This window comes from Coregonus clupeaformis, chromosome 7, assembly GCF_020615455.1.
Source record: "Coregonus clupeaformis isolate EN_2021a chromosome 7, ASM2061545v1, whole genome shotgun sequence".
Lineage (NCBI taxonomy): Eukaryota > Metazoa > Chordata > Actinopteri > Salmoniformes > Salmonidae > Coregonus > Coregonus clupeaformis.
In genome coordinates, this window is record NC_059198.1 from 21,658,452 (window position 1) to 21,679,895 (window position 21,444).

The 21,444-nt window shown below is 41.6% G+C and overlaps 2 protein-coding genes across 4 annotated transcripts; both read left to right on the forward strand.

Moving 5' to 3' along the window:
• The first annotated feature begins 758 nt into the window (after window positions 1-758).
• Window positions 759-13,465, forward strand: LOC121569027 (DNA-directed RNA polymerase III subunit RPC8). 2 transcript variants are annotated; one of them, XM_041879611.2, is made up of 7 exons: window positions 759-937; window positions 1,268-1,382; window positions 1,584-1,680; window positions 7,344-7,430; window positions 11,563-11,626; window positions 11,846-12,062; window positions 12,703-13,465. In XM_041879611.2, the coding sequence occupies exons 2-7, from the start codon at window positions 1,272-1,274 to the stop codon at window positions 12,751-12,753; spliced, it is 627 nt and encodes a 208-aa protein (XP_041735545.1). In that variant the 5' UTR covers window positions 759-937; window positions 1,268-1,271; the 3' UTR covers window positions 12,754-13,465. The 2 variants fall into 2 exon arrangements, with proteins under 2 accessions (XP_041735545.1, XP_041735546.1); XM_041879612.2 differs by lacking the exon at window positions 7,344-7,430.
• A 65-nt stretch (window positions 13,466-13,530) lies between these two features.
• LOC121569026 (cold shock domain-containing protein C2) lies at window positions 13,531-20,835 on the forward strand. Of its 2 annotated transcripts, XM_041879608.2 has the most exons (4): window positions 13,531-14,123; window positions 16,794-17,145; window positions 18,192-18,314; window positions 18,527-20,835. In XM_041879608.2, exons 2-4 carry the CDS (start codon window positions 16,964-16,966, stop codon window positions 18,699-18,701), a joined length of 480 nt encoding a protein of 159 aa, XP_041735542.1. In that variant the 5' UTR covers window positions 13,531-14,123; window positions 16,794-16,963; the 3' UTR covers window positions 18,702-20,835. The 2 variants fall into 2 exon arrangements, with proteins under 2 accessions (XP_041735542.1, XP_041735543.1); XM_041879609.2 differs by lacking the exon at window positions 13,531-14,123 and having other exon boundaries at window positions 16,775-17,145.
• The last annotated feature ends 609 nt before the right edge of the window (window positions 20,836-21,444 follow it).

Genomic DNA, 21,444 nt, shown 5'->3' on the forward strand with positions numbered 1-21,444 from the left:
ATATTCAGAACTGTGAATATAGAATCCCTTAGCTGTAATAGGGGCGGTTTCCCGGACACAGATTGAGCCTAGTCCTGGACTAAGAAGTACTTCTATGGAGATTTTCAGTCGAATGACTAGGCTTAACCTACGTCTGGTTTTTCCATTACAGCACCAGGGTGTTGCCAGTGATTATGTTAATGTAGGCTCTAGTCTTGTGTTAATTGTTTGGAGCAGGGCTGTGGAATTGGAAACACAAAAGTGAGCCTTTTTGGTAAAACACTGAGGTAAGTCCCTAGTGGAAATTTGCCATTTTGGTGCTTGTCGAATGAGACTTACCCCCACACTAGAGGTCTTCACGGGTCCAAAAGGTTGGACCCTGACCCGAGGTCAATCAGACGAACACCTTTTTTTGAAGGGTGACCCGAGAACAATTAGACCTGGACCCGATTACAACCAGACCTAGACCCGAACCCATGAACCCATGAAGCCCTCTGAGTGTAAAGACAAATACTGTGTATCGCAATAGTCTGAAGTGGCTTCCTTTCTGTGTGTCCTTTCTTACACTAACGTAGAATAACTGGGCAGGTGAGAACAAACGTATGAGTTCTCAGATGAGTAGACCAGATAAGGAAAGGAGACCAGAGGAGGAAGCCAAGAACTTTGAGGAACGAGATACTAAAATAAAATTGCTGCTCAAATTAACTGCCAAGTATGAAAAAGCGTTCTGTGCCTTTAACATTGCGATCTGCCGTAAACCGTAATGATAATGTCGTAAATCAACACGTGTAAACATTATTTTTTGATTTTATGAAGCTAGCGACACGAAGATGGGGATTTTGGTGTCAATTTATCTATGATACCAGTATTTATTCAAACTAATAAGATGTTGATCCTTACAGTTGAAGATATATTGTCAGAATGTTAATTTTAGTAGTTTAAAAGATTCAAAGGAAAGGTAGGTAACAGTTTCAGGACAGTTGTTGCTGTGTTAGCTAGCTAGCTAGGGAGATAACATGTTCCTTGATTAAATTGTTATACACTGGCTATATTGTTTCATTACACTGTAACAATGGAATGGAATATTATAAGGTAGCTGGTAAATGTACCTGTGCTATAGCACTTTACCATATGGTTGACAGGCAGACTTACTGGCATACCAGTATGAAAATGTATGGATAAGAGCGTCTGCTAAATGACTAAAATGTAAATACCACCCTGTCTGAAAGGTATTTTTCTGTGATTCATAGCTACTTTAAATATTGTTTCTTGTTTTTCCACGGACCAGAATCATGTTCGTGGCGGTCGAGATGGTTGACACTGTCAGAATCCCCCCATGGAATTTCCAGCGGCAGTTCAATGAGGCCATAGCCGAAGAACTCAACAAGAAATTGGCCAATAAGGTGAGAGGATGCAGTAACAAAAATACTGTAACCAACTCCCCTATTCATCTGTGGTAGTACAGCGGTTCTGTATATTGTCAGCTCAGTTCATCTTTTAATGTTTGCTTGGCTTAGCCTAACACAATTGTGACATTGTAGTCTTGTTAACTTATCTGTGCTTTATTTATTTATGTTAGGCTGTTTTTACTTGCATGTCCACAGGTGGTTTACCAGGTTGGCCTCTGTATCTGTCTGTATGACATCACAAAATTGGAGGATTCCTACATATTCCCAGGTGATGGAGCTTCCCACACCAAAGGTAAGGAAATTAAAATTTGCGACAGATTTTCATGCGAATATTCAAAAATCAGCATAAAAATATTATGCACCTTATGCACAAACTCACTTATTGCAGATAAAAATCTGTGTGATGACATAGTGCACATAAAAAGCGCTTTTGTGCTTACATTTCCATGTACCGAATAAAAAATGGAAGTTCAATGTTTCCATTGCATTTTCAATTCGACCGATGGTTTTGTCACAAACTGTTACAATAAATAGCAAACTTGCCCAATGTAGTTTTGGCGCATGCTCTCTAGACAACAGTTTGCTGATAAAGTTGACAGAGTAGGTTATATGATGAGATATGGATAAGCGCAAGATCAAATAGCAATCAAATAATACCACCCTCGATATTTATTGGACAAGCTTACTGTGCACTTAAAGGCCCAATACAGCCATTTGTATAATAATATAATATGATATGCCATTTAGCAGACGCTTTTATCCAAAGTGACTTACAGTCATGCGTGCATAAATTTTTTGTGTATGGGTGGTCCCGAGGATCGAACCCACTACCTTGGCGTTACAAGCGCCGTGCTCTACCAGCTGAGCTACAGAGGACCATGTATCTTAATATCAAGTCATTTCACCAGGCAGGCCAAAACTCCATCCCACAAAAACAGGCTGAAATTTCAGGCGGTCTTTTCAAACAGCGCTTACACTAAAAGGGCATTATCATTATTTTCACAGAATATTCCAACCTCATAGTGTGGATATATATATATATATATATATATATATATATATATATATATATAATAAAAAAAAAAAAACACACACACACACACACACACAGTGGGGAGAACAATTGATACACTGCCGATTTTGCAGGTTTTCCTACTTACAAAGCATGTAGAGGTCTGTAATTTTTATCATAGGTACACTTCAACTGTGAGAGACGGAATCTAAAACAAAAATCCAGAAAATCACATTATATGATTTTAAAGTAATTAATTTGCATTTTATTGCATGACATAAGTATTTGATCACCTACCAACCAGTAAGAATTCCGGCTCTCACAGACCTGTTAGTCTTTCTTTAAGAAGCCCCCCTGTTCTCCACTCATTGCCTGTATTAACTGCACCTGTTTGAACTCGTTACCTGTATAAAAGACACCTGTCCACACACTCAATCAAACAGACTCCAACCTCTCCACAATGGCCAAGACCAGAGAGCTGTGTAAGGACATCAGGGATAAAATTGTAGACCTGCACAAGGCTGGGATGGGCTACAGGACAATAGGCAAGCAGCTTGGTGAGAAGGCAACAACTGTTGGCGCAATTATTAGAAAATGGAAGAAGTTCAAGATGACGGTCAATCACCCTCGGTCTGGGGCTCCATGCAAGATCTCACCTCGTGGGGCATCAATGATCATGAGGAAGGTGAGGGATCAGCCCAGAACTACATGGCAGGACCTGGTCAATGACCTGAAGAGAGCTGGGACCACAGTCTCAAAGAAAACCATTAGTAACACACTACGCCGTCAAGGATTAAAATCCTGCAGCGCACGCAAGGTCCCCCTGCTCAAGACAGCGAATGTCCAGGCCCGTCTGAAGATTGCCAATGACCATCTGGATGATCCAGAGGAGGAATGGGAGAAGGTCATGTGGTCTGATGAGACAAAAATATAGCATTTTGGTCTAAACTCCACTCGCTGTGTTTGGAGGAAGAAGAAGGATGAGTACAACCCCAAGAACACCATCCCAACCGTGAAGCATGGAGGTGGAAACATCATTCTTTGGGGATGCTTTTCTGCAAAGGGGACAGGACGACTGCACCGTATTGAGGGGAGGATGGATGGGGCCATGTATCGCGAGATCTTGGCCAACAACCTCCTTCCCTCAGTAAGAGCATTGAAGATGGGTCGTGGCTGGGTCTTCCAGCATGACAACGCACCCGAAACACACAGCCAGGGCAACTAAGGAGTGGCTCCGTAAGAAGCATCTCAAGGTCCTGGAGTGGCCTAGCCAGTCTCCAGACCTGAACCCAATAGAAAATCTTTGGAGGGAGCTGAAAGTCCGTATTGCCCAGCGACAGCCCCCGAAACCTGAAGGTCTGTATGGAGGAGTGGGCCAAAATCCCTGCTGCAGTGTGTGCAAACCTGGTCAAGACCTACAGGAAACGTATGATCTCTGTAATTGCAAACAAAGGTTTCTGTACCAAATATTAAGTTCTGCTTTTCTGATGTATCAAATACTTATGTCATGCAATAAAATGCAAATTAATTACTTAAAAATCATACAATGTGATTTTCTGGATTTTTTTTTTTTTAGATTCCGTCTCTCACAGTTGAAGTGTACCTATGATAAAAATTACAGACCTCTACATGCTTTGTAAGTAGGAAAACCTGCAAAATCGGCAGTGTATCAAATACTTGTTCTCCCCACTGTATATATACACACAGTGGGGAGAACAAGTATTTGATACACTGCAGATCCTTCAGGTTTCGGGGCTGTCGCTGGGCAATACGGACTTTCAGCTCCCTCCAAAGATTTTCTATTGGGTTCAGGTCTGGAGACTGGCTAGGCCACTCCAGGACCTTGAGATGCTTCTTACGGAGCCACTCCTTAGTTGCCCTGGCTGTGTGTTTCGGGTCGTTGTCATGCTGGAAGACCCAGCCACGACCCATCTTCAATGCTCTTACTGAGGGAAGGTGGTTGTTGGCCAAGATCTCGCGATACATGGCCCCATCCATCCTCCCCCTCAATACGGTGCAGTCGTCCTGTCCCCTTTGCAGAAAAGCATCCCCAAAGAATGATGTTTCCACCTCCATGCTTCACGGTTGGGATGGTGTTCTTGGGGTTGTACTCATCCTTCTTCTTCCTCCAAACACAGCGAGTGGAGTTTAGACCAAAAGCTCTATTTTTGTCTCATCAGACCACATGACCTTCTCCCATTCCTCCTCTGGATCATCCAGATGGTCATTGGCAAACTTCAGACGAGCCTGGACATGCGCTGGCTTGAGCAGGGGGACCTTGCGTGCACTGCAGGATTTTAATCCATGACGGCGTAGTGTGTTACTAATGGTTTTCTTTGAGACTGTGGTCCCAGCTCTCTTCAGGTCATTGACCAGGTCCTGCCGTGTAGTTCTGGGCTGATCCCTCACCTTCCTCATGATCATTGATGCCCCACGAGGTGAGATCTTGCATGGAGCCCCAGACCGAGGGTCATTGACCATCATCTTGAACTTCTTCCATTTTCTAATAATTGCGCCAACAGTTGTTGCCTTCTCACCAGGCTGCTTGCCTATTGTCCTGTAGTCCATCCCAGCCTTGTGCATGTCTACAATTGTATCCCTGATGTCCTTACACAGCTCTCTGGTCTTGGCCATTGTGGAGAGGTTGGAGTCTGTTTGATTGAGTGTGTGGACAGGTGTCTTTTATACAGGTAACGAGTTCAAACAGGTGCAGTTAATACAGGTAATGAGTGGAGAACAGGAGGGCTTCTTAAAGAAAAACTAACAGGTCTGTGAGAGACGGAATTCTTACTGGTTGGTAGGTGATCAAATACTTATGTCATGCAATAAAATGCAAATTAATTACTTAAAAATTATACAATGTGATTTTCTGGATTTTTGTTTTAGATTCCGTCTCTCACAGTTGAAGTGTACCTATGATAAGAATTACAGACCTCTACATGCTTTGTAAGTAGGAAAACCTGCAAAATCGGCAGTGTATCAAATACTTGTTCTCCCCACTGTATACACACAACACAGGAAAATCAGTTTTCACTGCACTGGGCCTTTAACCACCATCATCATTTATTTAATCTGCCTATAAACTCTTCATGCTTTTCCACGGCATGGTGGTAGTAGGCTACAACGTAACATATCATTGCATGACTCCAAGTTTACTTCGACATGATGATTATTATATCAATAGTTGCAGCGTTTCGACCACGATTTATCTATTTCACATGGGAAAAATTATCCACCGTTGTCTAGTGTATTTTGTGTTGTTGACATTTTGCCCTCAAATGTGTTTCAATCAGGCCTGTTGTGAGTTAATTTTTTTTATGCGTAATTCATCCGCATGAAATGGTTGGATGGAAACCTGTTTAATGTTGCTGATAGGCCTACATGTTTCATATGAATATTGATTTGGAGGTAACAAGTGAATACATTTGTAGGCTCAATCCTAAAACAACCCTTGACCCTTACCTAAGGTAGAAAAAATACAGGTTAAGACAATGTAATAATTCCATGCGGAGCGTTCGCAAATAAACACATTCATTGGACCAGCGCCGTTGCTGATTCTACAAGATTAGCATTGAAAACGTGACCACCGTCGGGAACTCAAGTAATAAAGAGGCTGTAGATAATTTGAAAAACATTTTAAATTGATATAGTGACAGTAAAACGGGTATGTTATGTGTTTGTTGAGTAGTTAGCTGGCATTCCCAACCATTCTGTTTATTTTCCACATTGATGACGAACTTTCTTTACTGCTAACATTCACTTTGTCATTTTCGCTCCGGTGCTGGTTCAATCAATTTGTTTATTTTTGAATGCTTCTGCATGGAATTATGTTGTTTTAACCATTGTTATCTTCAACCTAGCCTAAGGCACTTCGTGTAGATCTGGAAGAATTGAAATATGCAAAGTTATTATAGGACACCGATTGGGTCTTTGCTTGTCAAAGAAGATACACTTCAGATAACTATTTGACGCGTCGAATAAGCTTGTTGACAAAACAGGACTTGAATATAATTTAACACGTTCATAAACAAATGTACTGTACTTAGTGTAATCAATGTGTAATAACTATCACTCGTATTTCATATGTCACAGTGATTTACCGATACGTATGCTATGATTCTGGTGAAGTTTTTGTCTCGCGCACCTGCCGCAGCCACACAAGGCAGACACACACTTCCCCAAGCTCTGAGACATTGCTGGTCAGAAGAAAAGCTAGGTAGCTGATGGATGCAAACAATGTTCTCCCCCAAAAACATAGCAAAACAACAATCTGTTTCCGTAGCTATAGTTAGCAAGCTAACTATCTAGCTAGGTGTCATCATCTAAAATACCCCTAATGTATGTAATGCTGGCTGGCTGGCAGGCAGAAGCAGCAGGATCACCATCCTTTCTCCCCTGCCTCTGGGATGGTTGCATGTCGGGGAGAATGTTGGACTACCTAGCTAACATTTTTGATCCTGCTCGTTTGATCCTGATCTTATTTCAAATGCTCACACTGACGTTTTCCCATTCAGTCGAACAAATAATGGCTTATTACCAAAGCAGTATTGTAAACACATTGTGGCCGGTGTGTGTGCTTGTTTGCAGACTTTGATTGTTTTTTACAGCTTTGACGGTGCTACTGACTGTAGTGGTGGCACTTGGCTTGCGCATACAAATTTAGCGCACACAACATTCTATAATAGAATAGTGTCATTTGGCACGTCAAATGAAAAGCTTATTTGACGTGTCAAATAGTGTTATTTGACGTATCTTTTTTGACACGCAAAGACCCAAATGGCGTTCTATAAAGACCCATATTGCACCTTATTCCTATCCAATCCTATCAGATCTACACAAGTGCCTGGAGGGCAGGGCCTAAGGGTTGTTTCTGAGCAGGGACTTTCTCTTAGGACTGTGTCCATTTTGGTGTGACCCTATCTTTTCCCTACTCTGTTTGTTAGTACACTTCAGGTATGTTGTGTTCCACCCTTTCTTGGATGAGATTCTTGTTGGAAAGATCAAGTACTGCAGTCAAGAAGGAGTACATGGTGAGAGAAAGTCCTAATCTTTTCCCTCGCCTTCCAGTTTTCTCACCACCCATCTGAATGTTAAGTCCTAATCGTCCTAATAGCGTGAAGGTGAAATTACAGAGGAGGAACTTCTGGATGCAATTATAGACTTTAAGTCCGGGAAAACTCCAGGGTTGGATGGCATACCAGTCGAGGTATACCAAACCTTTTTGATATACTCAGAGGACCGTTATTAGCATGTTTTAACCACTCCTATGTAAATGGTAGATTATCAGACACTCAAGAAGGTCTGATTTCATTATTACTGAAACAGGATATAAGTGGAAAATATAAAGATCCAGTCCATAAAAAAAATTGGAGGCCCCTTACACTTCAGTGTTGTGATGCAAAATGTATAGCGCATAGAATTAAAAAGGTATTGTCGGACATTATTCATTCTAATCAGACAGGTCTTTTACATGGACGATACATTGGAGATAATATAAGGCAAGTACTGGAAACAATAGAACACTATGAAACATTTGGGAAACCAGGCCTGCTATTCATAGCAGACTTCGAAAAGGTATTTGATAAAGTACGACTGGGGTTTATACACTGCTCAAAAAAATAAAGGGAACACTAAAATAACTCATCCTAGATCTGAATGAATTAAATAATCTTATTAAATACTTTTTTCTTTACATAGTTGAATGTGCTGACAACAAAATCATCGCCAAACCGGTCATGCTGGAGGATGTTGCAGGCAGCAGAACGTTCTCCACGGCGTCTCCAGACTCTGTCACGTGCTCAGTGTGAACCTGCTTTCATCTGTGAAGAGCACAGGGCACCAGTGGCGAATTTGCCAATCTTGGTGTTCTCTGGCAAATGCCAAACGTCCTGCACGGTGTTGGGCTGTAAGCACAACCCCCACCTGTGGACGTCGGGCCCTCATACCACCCTCATGGAGTCTGTTTCTGACCGTTTGAGCAGACACATGCACATTTGTGGCCTGCTGGAGGTCATTTTGCAGGGCTCTGGCAGTGCTCCTCCTTGCACAAAGGCGGAGGTAGCAGTCCTGCTGCTGGGTTGTTGCCCTCCTACGGCCTCCTCCACGTCTCCTGATGTACTGGTCTGTCTCCTGGTAGCGCCTCCATGCTCTGGACACTACGCTGACAGACACAGCAAACCTTCTTGCCACAGCTCGCATTGATGTGCCATCCTGGATGAGCTGCACTACCTGAGCCACTTGTGTGGGTTGTAGACTCCGTCTCATGCTACCACTAGAGTGAAAGCACCGCCAGCATTCAAAAGTGACCAAAACATCAGCCAGGAAGCATAGGAACTGAGAAGTGGTCTGTGGTCACGACCTGCAAAACCAGTCCTTTATTGGGGGTGTCTTGCTAATTGCCTATAATTTCCACCTGTTGTCTATTCCATTTGCACAACAGCATGTGAAATGTATTGTCAATCAGTGTTGCTTCCTAAGTGGACAGTTTGATTTCACAGAAGTGTGATTGACTTGGAGTTACATTGTGTTGTTTAAGTGTTCCCTTTATTTTTTTGAGCAGTGTATATCAATGCCTGGAGCATTTCAATTTAGGAGAATCTCTTATAAATTGGATTAAAATCATGTATAGTAACCCTAGGTGTAAAATAGTAAATAATGGCTATTTTTCCAAAAGTTTTAAACTGTCGAGGAGTGAAACAAGGTTGTCCACTATCGGCATATCTATTTATTATGGCCATCGAGATGCTAGCTATTAAAATCATATCCAACAATAATATCAAGGGATTAGAAATCCAGAGCTTAAAAATAAAGGTGTCATTGTACACTGATGATTCATGTTTTCTTTTAAATCCACAACTTGAATCCCTCCACAGCCTAATAGAGGATCTAGATATATGTTCTAACCTCTCTGGATTACAACCAAATTATGATAAATATACTATATTACTTATTGGATCACTAAAACATAAAAAATGTACATTACCATGTAGTTTACCAATAAAATGGTCTGATGGTGATGTGGATATACTCGGAATACATACCCCAAATGAAATAAATGATCTCACTCCAATACATTTTGATAGAAAGTTAGCAAAAATAGATAAAATCTTGCTACCATGGAAAGGTACAGTGAGGGAAAAAAGTATTTGATCCCCTGCTGATATTGTACGTTTGCCCACTGACAAAGACATGATCAGTCTATAATTTTAATGGTAGGTTTGTTTGAACAGTGAGAGACAGAATAACAACAACAAAAATCCAGAAAAACGCATGTCAAAAATGTTATAAATTGATTTGCATTTTAATGAGGGAAATAAGTATTTGATCCCTCAGCAAAACATGACTTAGTACTTGGTGGCAAAACCCTTGTTGGCAATCACAGAGGTCAGACGTTTCTTGTAGTTGGCCACCAGGTTTGCACACATCTCAGGAGGGATTTTGTTCCACTCCTCTTTGCAGATCTTCTCCAAGTCATTAAGGTTTCGAGGCTGACGTTTGACAACTCTAACCTTCAGCTCCCTCCACAGATTTTCTATGGGATTAAGGTCTGGAGACTGGCTCGGCCACTCCAGGACCTTAATGTGCTTCTTCTTGAGCCACTCCTTTGTTGCCTTGGCCGTGTGTTTTGGGTCATTGTCATGCTGGAATACCCATCCACGACCCATTTTCAATGCCCTGGCTGAGGGAAGGAGGTTCTCACCCAAGATTTGACGGTACATGGCGCCGTCCATCGTCCCTTTGATGCGGTGAAGTTGTCCTGTCCCCTTTGCAGAAAAACACCCCCAAAGCATAATGTTTCCACCTCCATGTTTGACGGTGGGGATGGTGTTCTTGGGGTCATAGGCAGCATTCCTCCTCCTCCAAACACGACGAGTTGAGTTGATGCCAAAGAGCTCGATTTTGGTCTCATCTGAATCATTCAGATGTTCATTGGCAAACTTCAGACGGCCCTGTATATGTGCTTTCTTGAGCAGGGGGACCTTGCGGGCGCTGCAGGATTTCAGTCCTTCACGGTGTAGTGTGTTACCAATTGTTTTCTTGGTGACTATGGTCCCAGCTGCCTTGAGATCATTGACAAGATCCTCCCGTGTAGTTCTGGACTGATTCCTCACCGTTCTCATGATCATTGCAACTCCACGAGGTGAGATCTTGCATGGAGCCCCAGGCTGAGGGAGATTGACAGTTATTTTGTGTTTCTTCCATTTGCGAATAATCGCACCAACTGTTGTCACCTTCTTACCAAGCTGCTTGGCGATGATCTTGTAGCCCATTCCAGCCTTGTGTAGGTCTACAATCTTGTCCCTGACATCCTTGGAGAGCTCTTTGGTCTTGGCCATGGTGGAGAGTTTGGAATCTGATTGATTGATTGCTTCTGTGGACAGGTGTCTTTTATACAGGTAACAAACTGAGATTAGGAGCACTCCCTTTAAGAGTGTGCTCCTAATCTCAGCTCCTTACCTGTATAAAAGACACCTGGCAGCCAGAAATCTTTCTGATTGAGAGGGGGTCAAATACTTATATCCCACATTAAAATGCAAATCAATTTATAACATTTTTGACATGCGTTTTTCTGGATTCTTTTGTTGTTATTCTGTCTCACTGTTCAAATAAACCTACCATTAATATTATAGACTGATAATTTCTTTGTCAGTGGGCAAACGTACAAAATCAGCAGGGGATGAAATACTTTTTTCCCTCACTGTATATGTGTATGTATGAGAGAGAAAAAAAACATATGGGGGATTGGAAGTGATGCAGACAATTACATTGATGGAAGTTACAATCGATCTGCAATATTAAAGCTGATCTACCCCCTAGGGAAAAAAAGAAAAAAAAAGAGCCTATATGACTCAGTGCAACAGCATTGTCCATAACGCATAGACCTATGTCTATTCTGGACTAATAGGCCTCATCATGTGAAAATAGGAACACTTGAAAATGCTGTGATTTGCTGATACACTAATCTGGGTCAGCTGCTTTTTATACACCGCCGTCACAGCCCCAGAGGAGTCAGTACACACTGCAATGGGATTCCTACCGACCCTGTCTCTCTCTCAATGTATAAAGTGGATCAACAGGGAGAATGTCTCAGTATGAAGTATAACATTGATGTGGCAGTCTGTCCGTATAGATTTGTTCACACTACCATGTTTTGTTTTACAGTCAGCCTAGGATTCTTTGATGACATCGTCATTCCCCCAGAGTCCCTACAGCAGCCTGCAAAATTGTATCCTACTCAGTGATGTGTGTTTGTGTATTTCTTACCAATGTGTACATTTTACAATTTGTTGCTTGAAAGCTGAGTTGCAGTAGATGGCTCAGGAATACGATAGTGTAAATGTTAATTAACCTCATGTTGATAGCTATCCGATAGACATTTTAGTTTACCTGTAAAAGCGACTGAAAATAAATCCATCCAGCATGCGCTCCTTGACTGCTGCCCCAGCGATGAAACGGAGCAGGTGTGGGTGTGGGAGTATGAGACGGACGAAGGGGCCCATGACCTCTACATGGACCAAGGTGAGGAGATCCGCTTCCGGGTCACAGATGAAGTCTTCCTGGACACGTCGCCTACGGGCCCTTCTGCCGCAGTAACTGACACCCCTTCAGCCCCAGGAGCAGAGGACAGTGGCCAGAAGAAAGAGGCCCCTTACACACTGCTAGTAAGAAAGCGCTCACTGATATAAGACTTATTTCACACTACAAAATATTTAATTACTATTGTTGTGAATTGAATAATTTCAAGTATCCATATACAGTATATGTAACTGAGTTAAATGGTACTGGTAAGCTCACTCAAAACGTCCAGTGAGCAGGTATGGAATGTTTGCTCAGGAGTATAATTCATTGGCTGATCCCTCCTGATGACTTGGAAGGAATTATGTGATCTTAGGTAGCTGATGGATGCAAACAATGTTCTCCCCCAGTCCCACCCAGTTGACTACTTCAAAATTGTGAAAGTCCTCAAGGGCGCTGCCCATGCTAAAACAGGCTTTGGGGCGCTGGAGCTGTATATCTAAGTCTATGGCGATGGTGCTGCCGAATTGGTACCTTTTGGGTAGTGCAACTGGTTAGTACTTTGTCAAGCAGGGTGGTCACTTGTGCTTGCGAAGCAAAGGACCACTCGTTCGAGGAGGCAAAACTGTTAACAGCACAGTGACGTCCGTCACATAGGTGTACTTTTGGTTTTACATCATACATCCTTTTTACAAATGACTATTTTAAGGTATTTTTCAATGCTATGTCAGTTTTCTCTAATAATGGCCATAATTCATCCCCCCCCACGCCTTTCTTGTGTTCCAGGGTACCATTAGCGAGCCAGGCTTGGGCCTCCTGTCCTGGTGGAACAGCTAGCGAAAGGGAGAGACCATTACAGTAGAGAAAACAGGGGAGACAGCTGTCAAGTATTCATCCCAGCTGCTTGGACATACACCTTCTTTTTGGACTCTTCTCAGAGTCCCTCCTCCCAGGTTGTGACTTTAACACTGGAGAAACATGCCTCTGAAGTGTCCACGAGGCTCATGGACACAGAACTGCGAGCTCAAGTGGAGGAGCCAGGATTCCCATAATAGGAACTGCCCTATCTGCCTTCATAATGGCAGACCCAAGGACAAGGGATCAGTAGCAAGGATTACTAATAGAGCACACAGACTGGGGACATGGAGAACTGTCTCCCTTGCAAAGGTGTAGATCCACTTCCCTCTGTATATTGTAAATACTACCACCATAACTGTTAACGTACCAGCATTTACACCCGGTGCACATGACAGTAAGAAAGACTGAGTAAAAGGCCCCAATTGGCCTCTTTAGTGTCACCATGTAAGTCTGAGTGAGTGTGCCTAAATATACAATTGTGTGTTGTCTTTGTGACCAGTATAGTGTTTCATCAGTGATCATTTTTGTTTGCATGATTTTGAGTTGGGTTATTTAAGCAATAAGGCCCAAAGGGATGTGGTAAATGGCCAACATACCATGGCTAATGGATGTTCTTAGGCACGAGTGCCTGGATACAGCCCTTAGCCATGGTATATTGGCCATTTATAAACTGGTTACCAATGTAATTAGAGCAGTAAAAATAAATGTTTTGTCATACCAGTGGTATATGGTCTCATATACCACGGCTGTCATCCAATCAACATTCAGGGTTCGACCCACCCAGTTTATAATTGTGAATAGGACATGTATCCCAAAAAGATCATACAAAAATTATAGTTCTTGGGAAGGACTGTCATGAACCCACAAGCACTATACCTCAATGTAATTTGTGTATTTTAGTGGGTGGGAAGTCTGGCTTCTGAAGCACCTAACAACATTTTTTATAAACCATAGAAGCCAGATTCTTCCAGGCCAAATGAATGTATCATATTCTGATCTTGATTTAGGTTATTTTTACTTACACCGTTACATGAAGGAATACATCAGTATAGTTTACAATACGAATACCTCATTGTTTAATGTAATAACTGCTTTGACGTGTATGAGCATAGCAGTCTTGTTATGACAACAAATCTATCGGCATCACAAACATCACGCCCATTCTCTCGACTCTACAGTGGACAATCAGCCAGCGGCAGCTGCGCAGCCTCAGCAACACCCCGCAGATCAGGGTATTCCGCGGCACTACGCGGATTTATTGGAGTTATTTATTTAATTAATGTTATATAATAGTAACTGCCAAGGCGCACACACCCGTCCTCTACCGACAAACGGACTCTAGCAATGCAGTAAGTAGGCCCATGTTTTTGTAATTTTTTATAATTGTAGAAATATTCAAGTATGCGTGTGCCATCTATTGTTTGGATTGTAGAAAATATGTCGCCTATTCATTACGTGTGACAGCCTTTTTGACCAAAGTATAGGCTATAGGAAATGGGTTGATGAGAATGACGACAACTGTTGGCTATAGAATACCTTTGACTAGGCTACTCATCCTCTCATGCCTATACCGTGTCTGTTCGCGCGCGCCGCCTTTTCGACTGTTCTGGAAATTTGAAAAAATCGGATGATATGCTTGTTTTTGACAGAATCATCTGGGAATGCAGACTGGTCATTCACTTAACCGAAATGCACGCCTCCGCAACATGACGAATCATACAATGTTATGAATATCTCACGTAGAGGGATTTTTCTTGTGATATTAAGACACGTTGAGCCGAGTCAACTGACTATTTCAGATATTTAATTCTGATTTAGCCCAGAGAAAGTCTCCAGAGAAATAGCCTTCACTGTTTCTCTCTTTTTACATTGTCATTTTTACTTCATAAAAACGGATTCCTATCCTTCTTTACACAGTCAATTTGCATTCGTGTGAAAGGATCATCTACTTCTCTAATTTGACAATTTTGGTGTTACAATGTAGCAGCCCTACTGTTTTGGTTTGCAGTCATTATCCAACGCTTTCCCGTATTGCATGCTGACGTCACAAACACACCGCTTGCGTTTTGCCAGCAGCTCTGTCGTCGGCGGTCTATACATGCGCGCTGTCAGAGAACTCTGTTTTACTGTAACCTTGACGATGCAGGCAGAGCGAAAGAATGTAACAATCTTAAACCATGCAAAGCCATCTTGGCCTTGGAGAGTGTGCTGTGTCCTATCTTATTGTGTGCACATGCCATCGATATGCACCACCATGTCTTTGCACCAGTGGCGGTCAGTGCCGTTTATAATGAGGGAGGATAATATTGTTTTTCATGAGCATGGCCTTATTTCTATTACAGCATGTTGGATGACAGTCATTCATATTCCATTCACCCAGTTCAATGGAACATCGATAGGTTTAGGCTACTTCATGATACTCGAATTTTCCCTATACCCATCGTGAGGTTGCTACAACCTAGCCTATGAATGAAAGTTTACAACGTAGGTGCACACAGGTCGAGAGAAACATTTGAGTTGACAGACAGTGACACATTCAATACCGCCTTGCGCACTCTTGCCTGCATCTAGCTTATCTAGGGTGTAATCATTAGTCCAACAGTTGTAAACAAGAGTTTCTATCGGACCAATTCAGATATTTTTATCCCCGTTTCGTTTGCTTCCGTTTAAGAAAAGTTTTTCAACAGAATTGGCGGAATGAATACACCCCTGATCACGCATCAACACAGTTCACATTCATAGCAGCCACTTTGTATTCCTTCTCGCCTCTGTACTCTCCTCCTCTCACCTTTTTCCTTCGTTTGTGGACTTCAATTATCAACACATCAGCTGTATGTGACCTGGCGAAAAAAAACGTTCCAAGCCAAACCATGTCATAACCGCTACACACAGCCTACATCGTTGTCCCCATATTAGCTAAAGTAACATCCTAGTCAACATAGCTAATAGAACTAATGTGTTAGTAAACCCGCTACAATCATGCAGTAACGTTACAGTGTATAGTGGGTTCGATCCCCGGGACCACCCATACACAAAAATGTATGCACGCATGACTGTAAGTCGCTTTGGATAAAAGTGTCTGCTAAATGGCATATTATATTATTATTATATTATAGTCAGTAAGCAGTTACACCGGCGGGCCCTGGTGGCAATAAACTAATCAAATCAAAAGCTTACCTTGACTTGGAAGAGTTCTAGTGTTGTGTTGGATAGTCATAGCCAGCTAGCTAACATAGCATCCCTCTATTTGAGCTGGGTGTTTGAGTAACTAAACTAGCCAGCTTCATTTGCTAAGTAAGTGAAACTGAAAAAAAATGACACTCTCTCTCTCTTGCTTCTCCTTCATTTTTGAAGAAATGTATTTGTTGAAAACTGTTCAACTATTGTCTTCTCTCTCTTTGAGTCAACTACTCACCACATTTTATGCACTGCAGTGCTGGCTAGCTGTAGCTTATGCTTTCAGTGCTAGATTCATTCTCTGATCCTTTGATTGGGTGGACAACATGTCAGTTCATGCTGCAAGAGCTCTGATAGGTTGAGAGGACGTCCTGCGGAAGTTGTCATAATTACTGTGTAAGTCTATTGAAGGGGGTGAGAACCAAGAGCCTCCTAGGTTTTCTATTGAATTCGATGTACCAAGAGGAGGACGGAAGCTAGCTGTCCTCCGGTTACACCATGGTGCTACCCTACAGAGTGCTGTTGAGGCTACTGTAGACCTTCATTGCAAAACAGTGTGTTTTAATCAAGTATTTGGTGACGTGAATATATTTAGTATAGTTTTATCTAAAAAGGATAACTTTTTCAATGTTTTACTGTTTTTATTTTTATGAAATTCACTGAGGAGGATTGTCCTCCCCTTCCTCTACATGTTCTCTGCAGTAGCGATGAACTTCATGAAATCTGTCTTTGTCTCAGTTGTTCCTTCTGGTGTTTATTTTCTTCAATCCACTTTTCGTCAATGTCTTAACACAAACGTACATTTTAGTTTAGTTTGTTTTCTTCTCCTTCCTTCTTCACAGCAGGCCCGTTAAGAAACCTGCTGAAACAAACTGACCTGTGTACCTGATAGCAAGAGATATTAAAACAGAGACAGTGAGCAGACAAACACATAACTGGAGTGTCAGCATCAGGCCAAGTGGTGAAGAACCAGAAGAGTGGTAAGAAGAGCGACCTGGCCCGTGCCTCAGCCATGGCAGACCCCAGCATGACGTCCCCCTCAGAGGCCCCTCTGCGCTCCCCCCGGGCTGCGCCCCTTTCCCTCTCCTTCCCCTTCTTGAGGGAGGGCAGCCGTGTGTGGGAAAGGGGAGCGCCACCCCAGCCCCGGTCACTGCCCAGCCCACTGCCCACCAAACGCACCCGCACCTACTCAGCGTAAGCAACCAGATATGCTGCTCATGAATGCATTTCTGTATTAGAATTTGTTTGATAGTGCATGTTCATTATCGTTCACTTATATGACGTTTATATATAGACTACCTTTCAAAAATGTGGGGTCACTTAGAAATGTCCTTGTTTTTGAAAGGAAAAGCAATATTTTTGTCATTAAAATAACATCAAATTGATCAGAAATACAGTGTAGACATTGTTCATGTTGTAAATGGCTATTGTAGCTGGAAACGGCAGATTTTTTATGGAATATCTACATAGGCATACAGAGGCCCATTATCAGCAACCATCAGTTCTGTGTTCCAATGGCACGTTGTGTTTGCTAATCCAAGTTTATCATTTTAAAAGGCTAATTGATCATTAGAAAACCCTTTTGCAATTATGTTAGCACAGCTGAAAATTGTTGTGCTGATTAAAGAAGCAATAAATCTGGCCTTCTTGAGACTAGTTGAGCATCAGCAATTATGGGTTAGATTACAGGCTTAAAATGGCCAGAAACAAATAACTTTCTTCTGAAACACGTCAGTCTATTCTTGTTCTGAGAAATGAAGGCTATTCCATGTGAGAAATTACCAAGAAACGTAAGATCTCTTACAACGCAAACTGGCTATAACCAGAATAGAAAGAGGAGTGGGAGGCCCCGGTGCACATCTGAGCAAGAGGACAAATGCATTAGAGTGTCTAGTTTGAGAAACAGATGCCTCACAGGTCCTCAACTGGCAGCTTCATTAAATAGTACCCGCAAAACACCAGTCTCAACATCAACAGTGAAGAGGCGACTCCGGGATGCTGACCTTCTAGCAGAGTTGCAAAGAAAAAGCCATATCTCAGACTGCCCATCTTAATCTTTTCTTTTTATTGGCCAGTCTGAGATATGGCTTTTTCTTTGCAACTCTGCCTAGAAGTACATTCCTTAACTTCTTAGAGAATAACTTGTTTTCACAAGCAGTAGCAGAAGGGATATGGTGTGTTGATGTAATGTTTTGTTTAGAGGGGACATGATTCTCTCTCCCCTGTCTCTCCCTCTTCAGCACGGTGCGGGCCACCTCAGGGCCAGCATTTAAGGGCGTGTGCAAGAGCTTCTGCAGGTCACAAGGTCATGGCTTCATCCGCCCCACCAATGGCGGAGATGACATCTTTGTTCACATCTCGGAGTGAGTGGCCATCATCACTACAACAACCTTCTTTAGCTTGGCAAATTGCTAAAATTAACAAAATGCCCAGTTTTTAAGATTCTGTTCACAGCTTTCTATCTCAGAGCAACAATGTAACATCAGTGTTCAGTGTCAGTTCAGAGCAGGAACTGACTGCATATTCATATTGTACAGTAAATGAACATCTAAATCATTAATTCAATCTATTTCAGTATCGAGGGCGAGTATGTCCCAGTAGAAGGAGATGAGGTCACATACAAAGTCTCCCGGATCCCACCCAAAAACCTGAAGGTCCAGGCCGTGGAGGTGAAGATCGTTCATCTGAACCCAGGGACGAAGCATGAGACCTGGTCTGGCCAGATCATCAGCCAGCTAGAGGAGAGCTAGGCTTCAGCGCTGACCTGTTTGTCTACACTTGGGTACAGGGAGGGCTAGGGTGGGAAGGGTGAGGGGTCTGGCTAGGGCAGGCAGGGACAGCCAACTGGTGCTGGAGAGTCTGTCTAAATCAGGTGTACTACAGCTGGGCTGGAACAAAACCATAGATACACTGACTGGCTCCTCAGGACACAAGTTGGCCATTCGTGAACTAGGATGTGGTTGGTACAGACTGGATTGATAAGTCATAAAAGCAAGTAAGGGAGGAGAATATGTTAAATCTGAAGGTACTGGAAGTGGGTGAGGGGACAGAGCGGAGTGGTAGAGGAAATAGAATGAGAAATCCGACACCATTTTGAGGAGAAGCATTACTATTGGTGTGAAATCAAAATGAGGTTGGAGAGAAAAGAACTGATGAGGGTTTAGAGTTACAGAATCGGAAACGTCTGATTGAGAGAGCAACCATCTTTGTATGTTTGCCTTTTATTTATATATATATTTATTTGATCATTTTGTTTAGATTTTTTTGTATCCATTAGTTTTGAGGTTACTGGATTTAAGTTTTGGACATTGTAGTTAAAAGATTGCACTTAAAAACTTGAACTTCCATTCCGAAATACTGCCAAACCGACTACAACTCCCATTAGGCTTTATCATGTAGCAATTTGTAGTCCTGTTTGCAAATTCTAACTCACCATGATGGTATGAGCAAATTACTATAAGGTTTTTGAAACTCTTTCTGAATCTCTTTTCTATTGTCTGAGAGACACTGTAACACACTGTCAATGGAATTGAAATACATTTAAATGTATTTGTTAAAATTCTGATATGGTCATTTGATTTTTACTGAACTGTTATTTGAATTTGTTTCATGTCTGCCCATTATGTTTAGCATTTCTCCATATCTATGCTATTTCTATGCATTTTTCTATCCTTCATTCTTACTCTTCTGGGGTATTTTATTTCATATTTTAGTTTCAGTTAAAATGCCAGATTTTCCATTGGTCACAGTTCAGAGCATTTTCTGTTAGACAAGCCACTGTGGCTATAGTTTACCGTCATTTCTATGTGAGCCTTGAAAGCACACTAAAAACATTTTATGATTCACAATTATGGTGGCTGTTATCCTTATTTAGTATTTATCCATTTATCTTTGGAGTTAAGGGTGTACAAAGTCTGTGACATTAGAATGACATGCCTATGTCTTAGTTATACTTTCCATCTGTTGTACAAAAAACAATGAGTCGCAATTGTCGCAATGATTTTAAAAAATGTATTACAATGAACGTACATATACATAGTTCAAATGAATACAGTACTCAACAATCACATGATGATTTCACAATTAGTGTATGTTGATCAAACTGTACAAGTGAGTCCTCTTGACCTTTATCACAGACGGTTGTGGGAGTGTTACATTTACTAAGGAGGTCATCTGATCCCACAAACATCCGCAGACTTGGGCAATAGCATAATAATCAGGTCAAGAAGGCACCAATTCATAACCACAACACATGGTTTATGAAGGTGACATCAAATGCTAAATATTTAATTTCAGTTTATCTGTTAGGTCACTTAAAATGTGTGAATATTTGGGACAAAGACTGTTATAAAGAATAGTCTATGTAAAATCCAGAATTACATTATAACTTTCAAATTAACCCTGATAAGCCAAAAACATGGCCTATGCTTTATATCATACTGTGACCAGGTCACACCTTCATTGGTTCATTAATAAAGTCACAATCAATCACTCATGGGCCTTATCTGAAATAAATAAATTATAGAATAAAACATAATTGCTTAGATTTGTCATTCAGGAAGGTCTAATGGCCTTTGGCAGAAGGGTCAAGACATCCAGATGATTGGATTTGTAGCAGACGTCATTAACCTTTTAAGATACAACTAAAGGATGTGTGCCTGTGAATATACTGGGTAGGAATTGAAGAGGGTGTTTAAACCATCTGTGAGATCCAGTTCTTATAGCGGTGCAGACTGAAGTAGCCAGAATCATTTATATGCAATTGCATAGATGAGGCAAGACATCTCTCTACAGTGCCTATACTCTTATAAAAAAGGTGCTATCTAGAACCTAAAATGGTTATTTGGCTGTCCCCATAGGAGAAACCTTTGAAGAACCCTTTTGAGTTCCATGTAGAACCCTTTCCACAGAGGGTTCTACATGGAACCCAAAATAGTTCTACCTGTAACAAAAAAGGGTTCTACCTGGAACCCAAAAAGGGTTCTCCTATGGGGGCAGCTGATGAACCCTTTTGGAACCATTTTTTCTAAGAGTGTAGAAAGTCTACACCCCCCTTGGATATCTTCACATTTTATTGTGTTTAAAAGTAGGATTAAAATTGCTTTAAATGTCTTATTCTTTTTTTTTTTTTTTACGATCTACACAAAATGCTCTGTCAAAGGGTTAGACAAAATTCTAACATTTATTTTTTATTTTTTATACAGTACCTTGATTAGATAAGTATTTACCCCCGTGATTCAATACATGTTAGAAACACCTTTGGCAGCGATTACAGCTTTGAGCCATCTTGGGTAAATCTCATAAGAGCTTTGCACACCTGTATTGTGCAAGATTTGCCCATTATTCTTTAAAATATTCTTCAAGCTCTGTCAAGGTGTTGGAGATCATGGCTAGACAGCAATTTTCAAGTCTTGCCATAGAGTTTCAAGCAGATTTAAGTCAAAACTGTAACTTGGCCACTCAGGAACATTCACTGTATTCTTGGTAAGCATC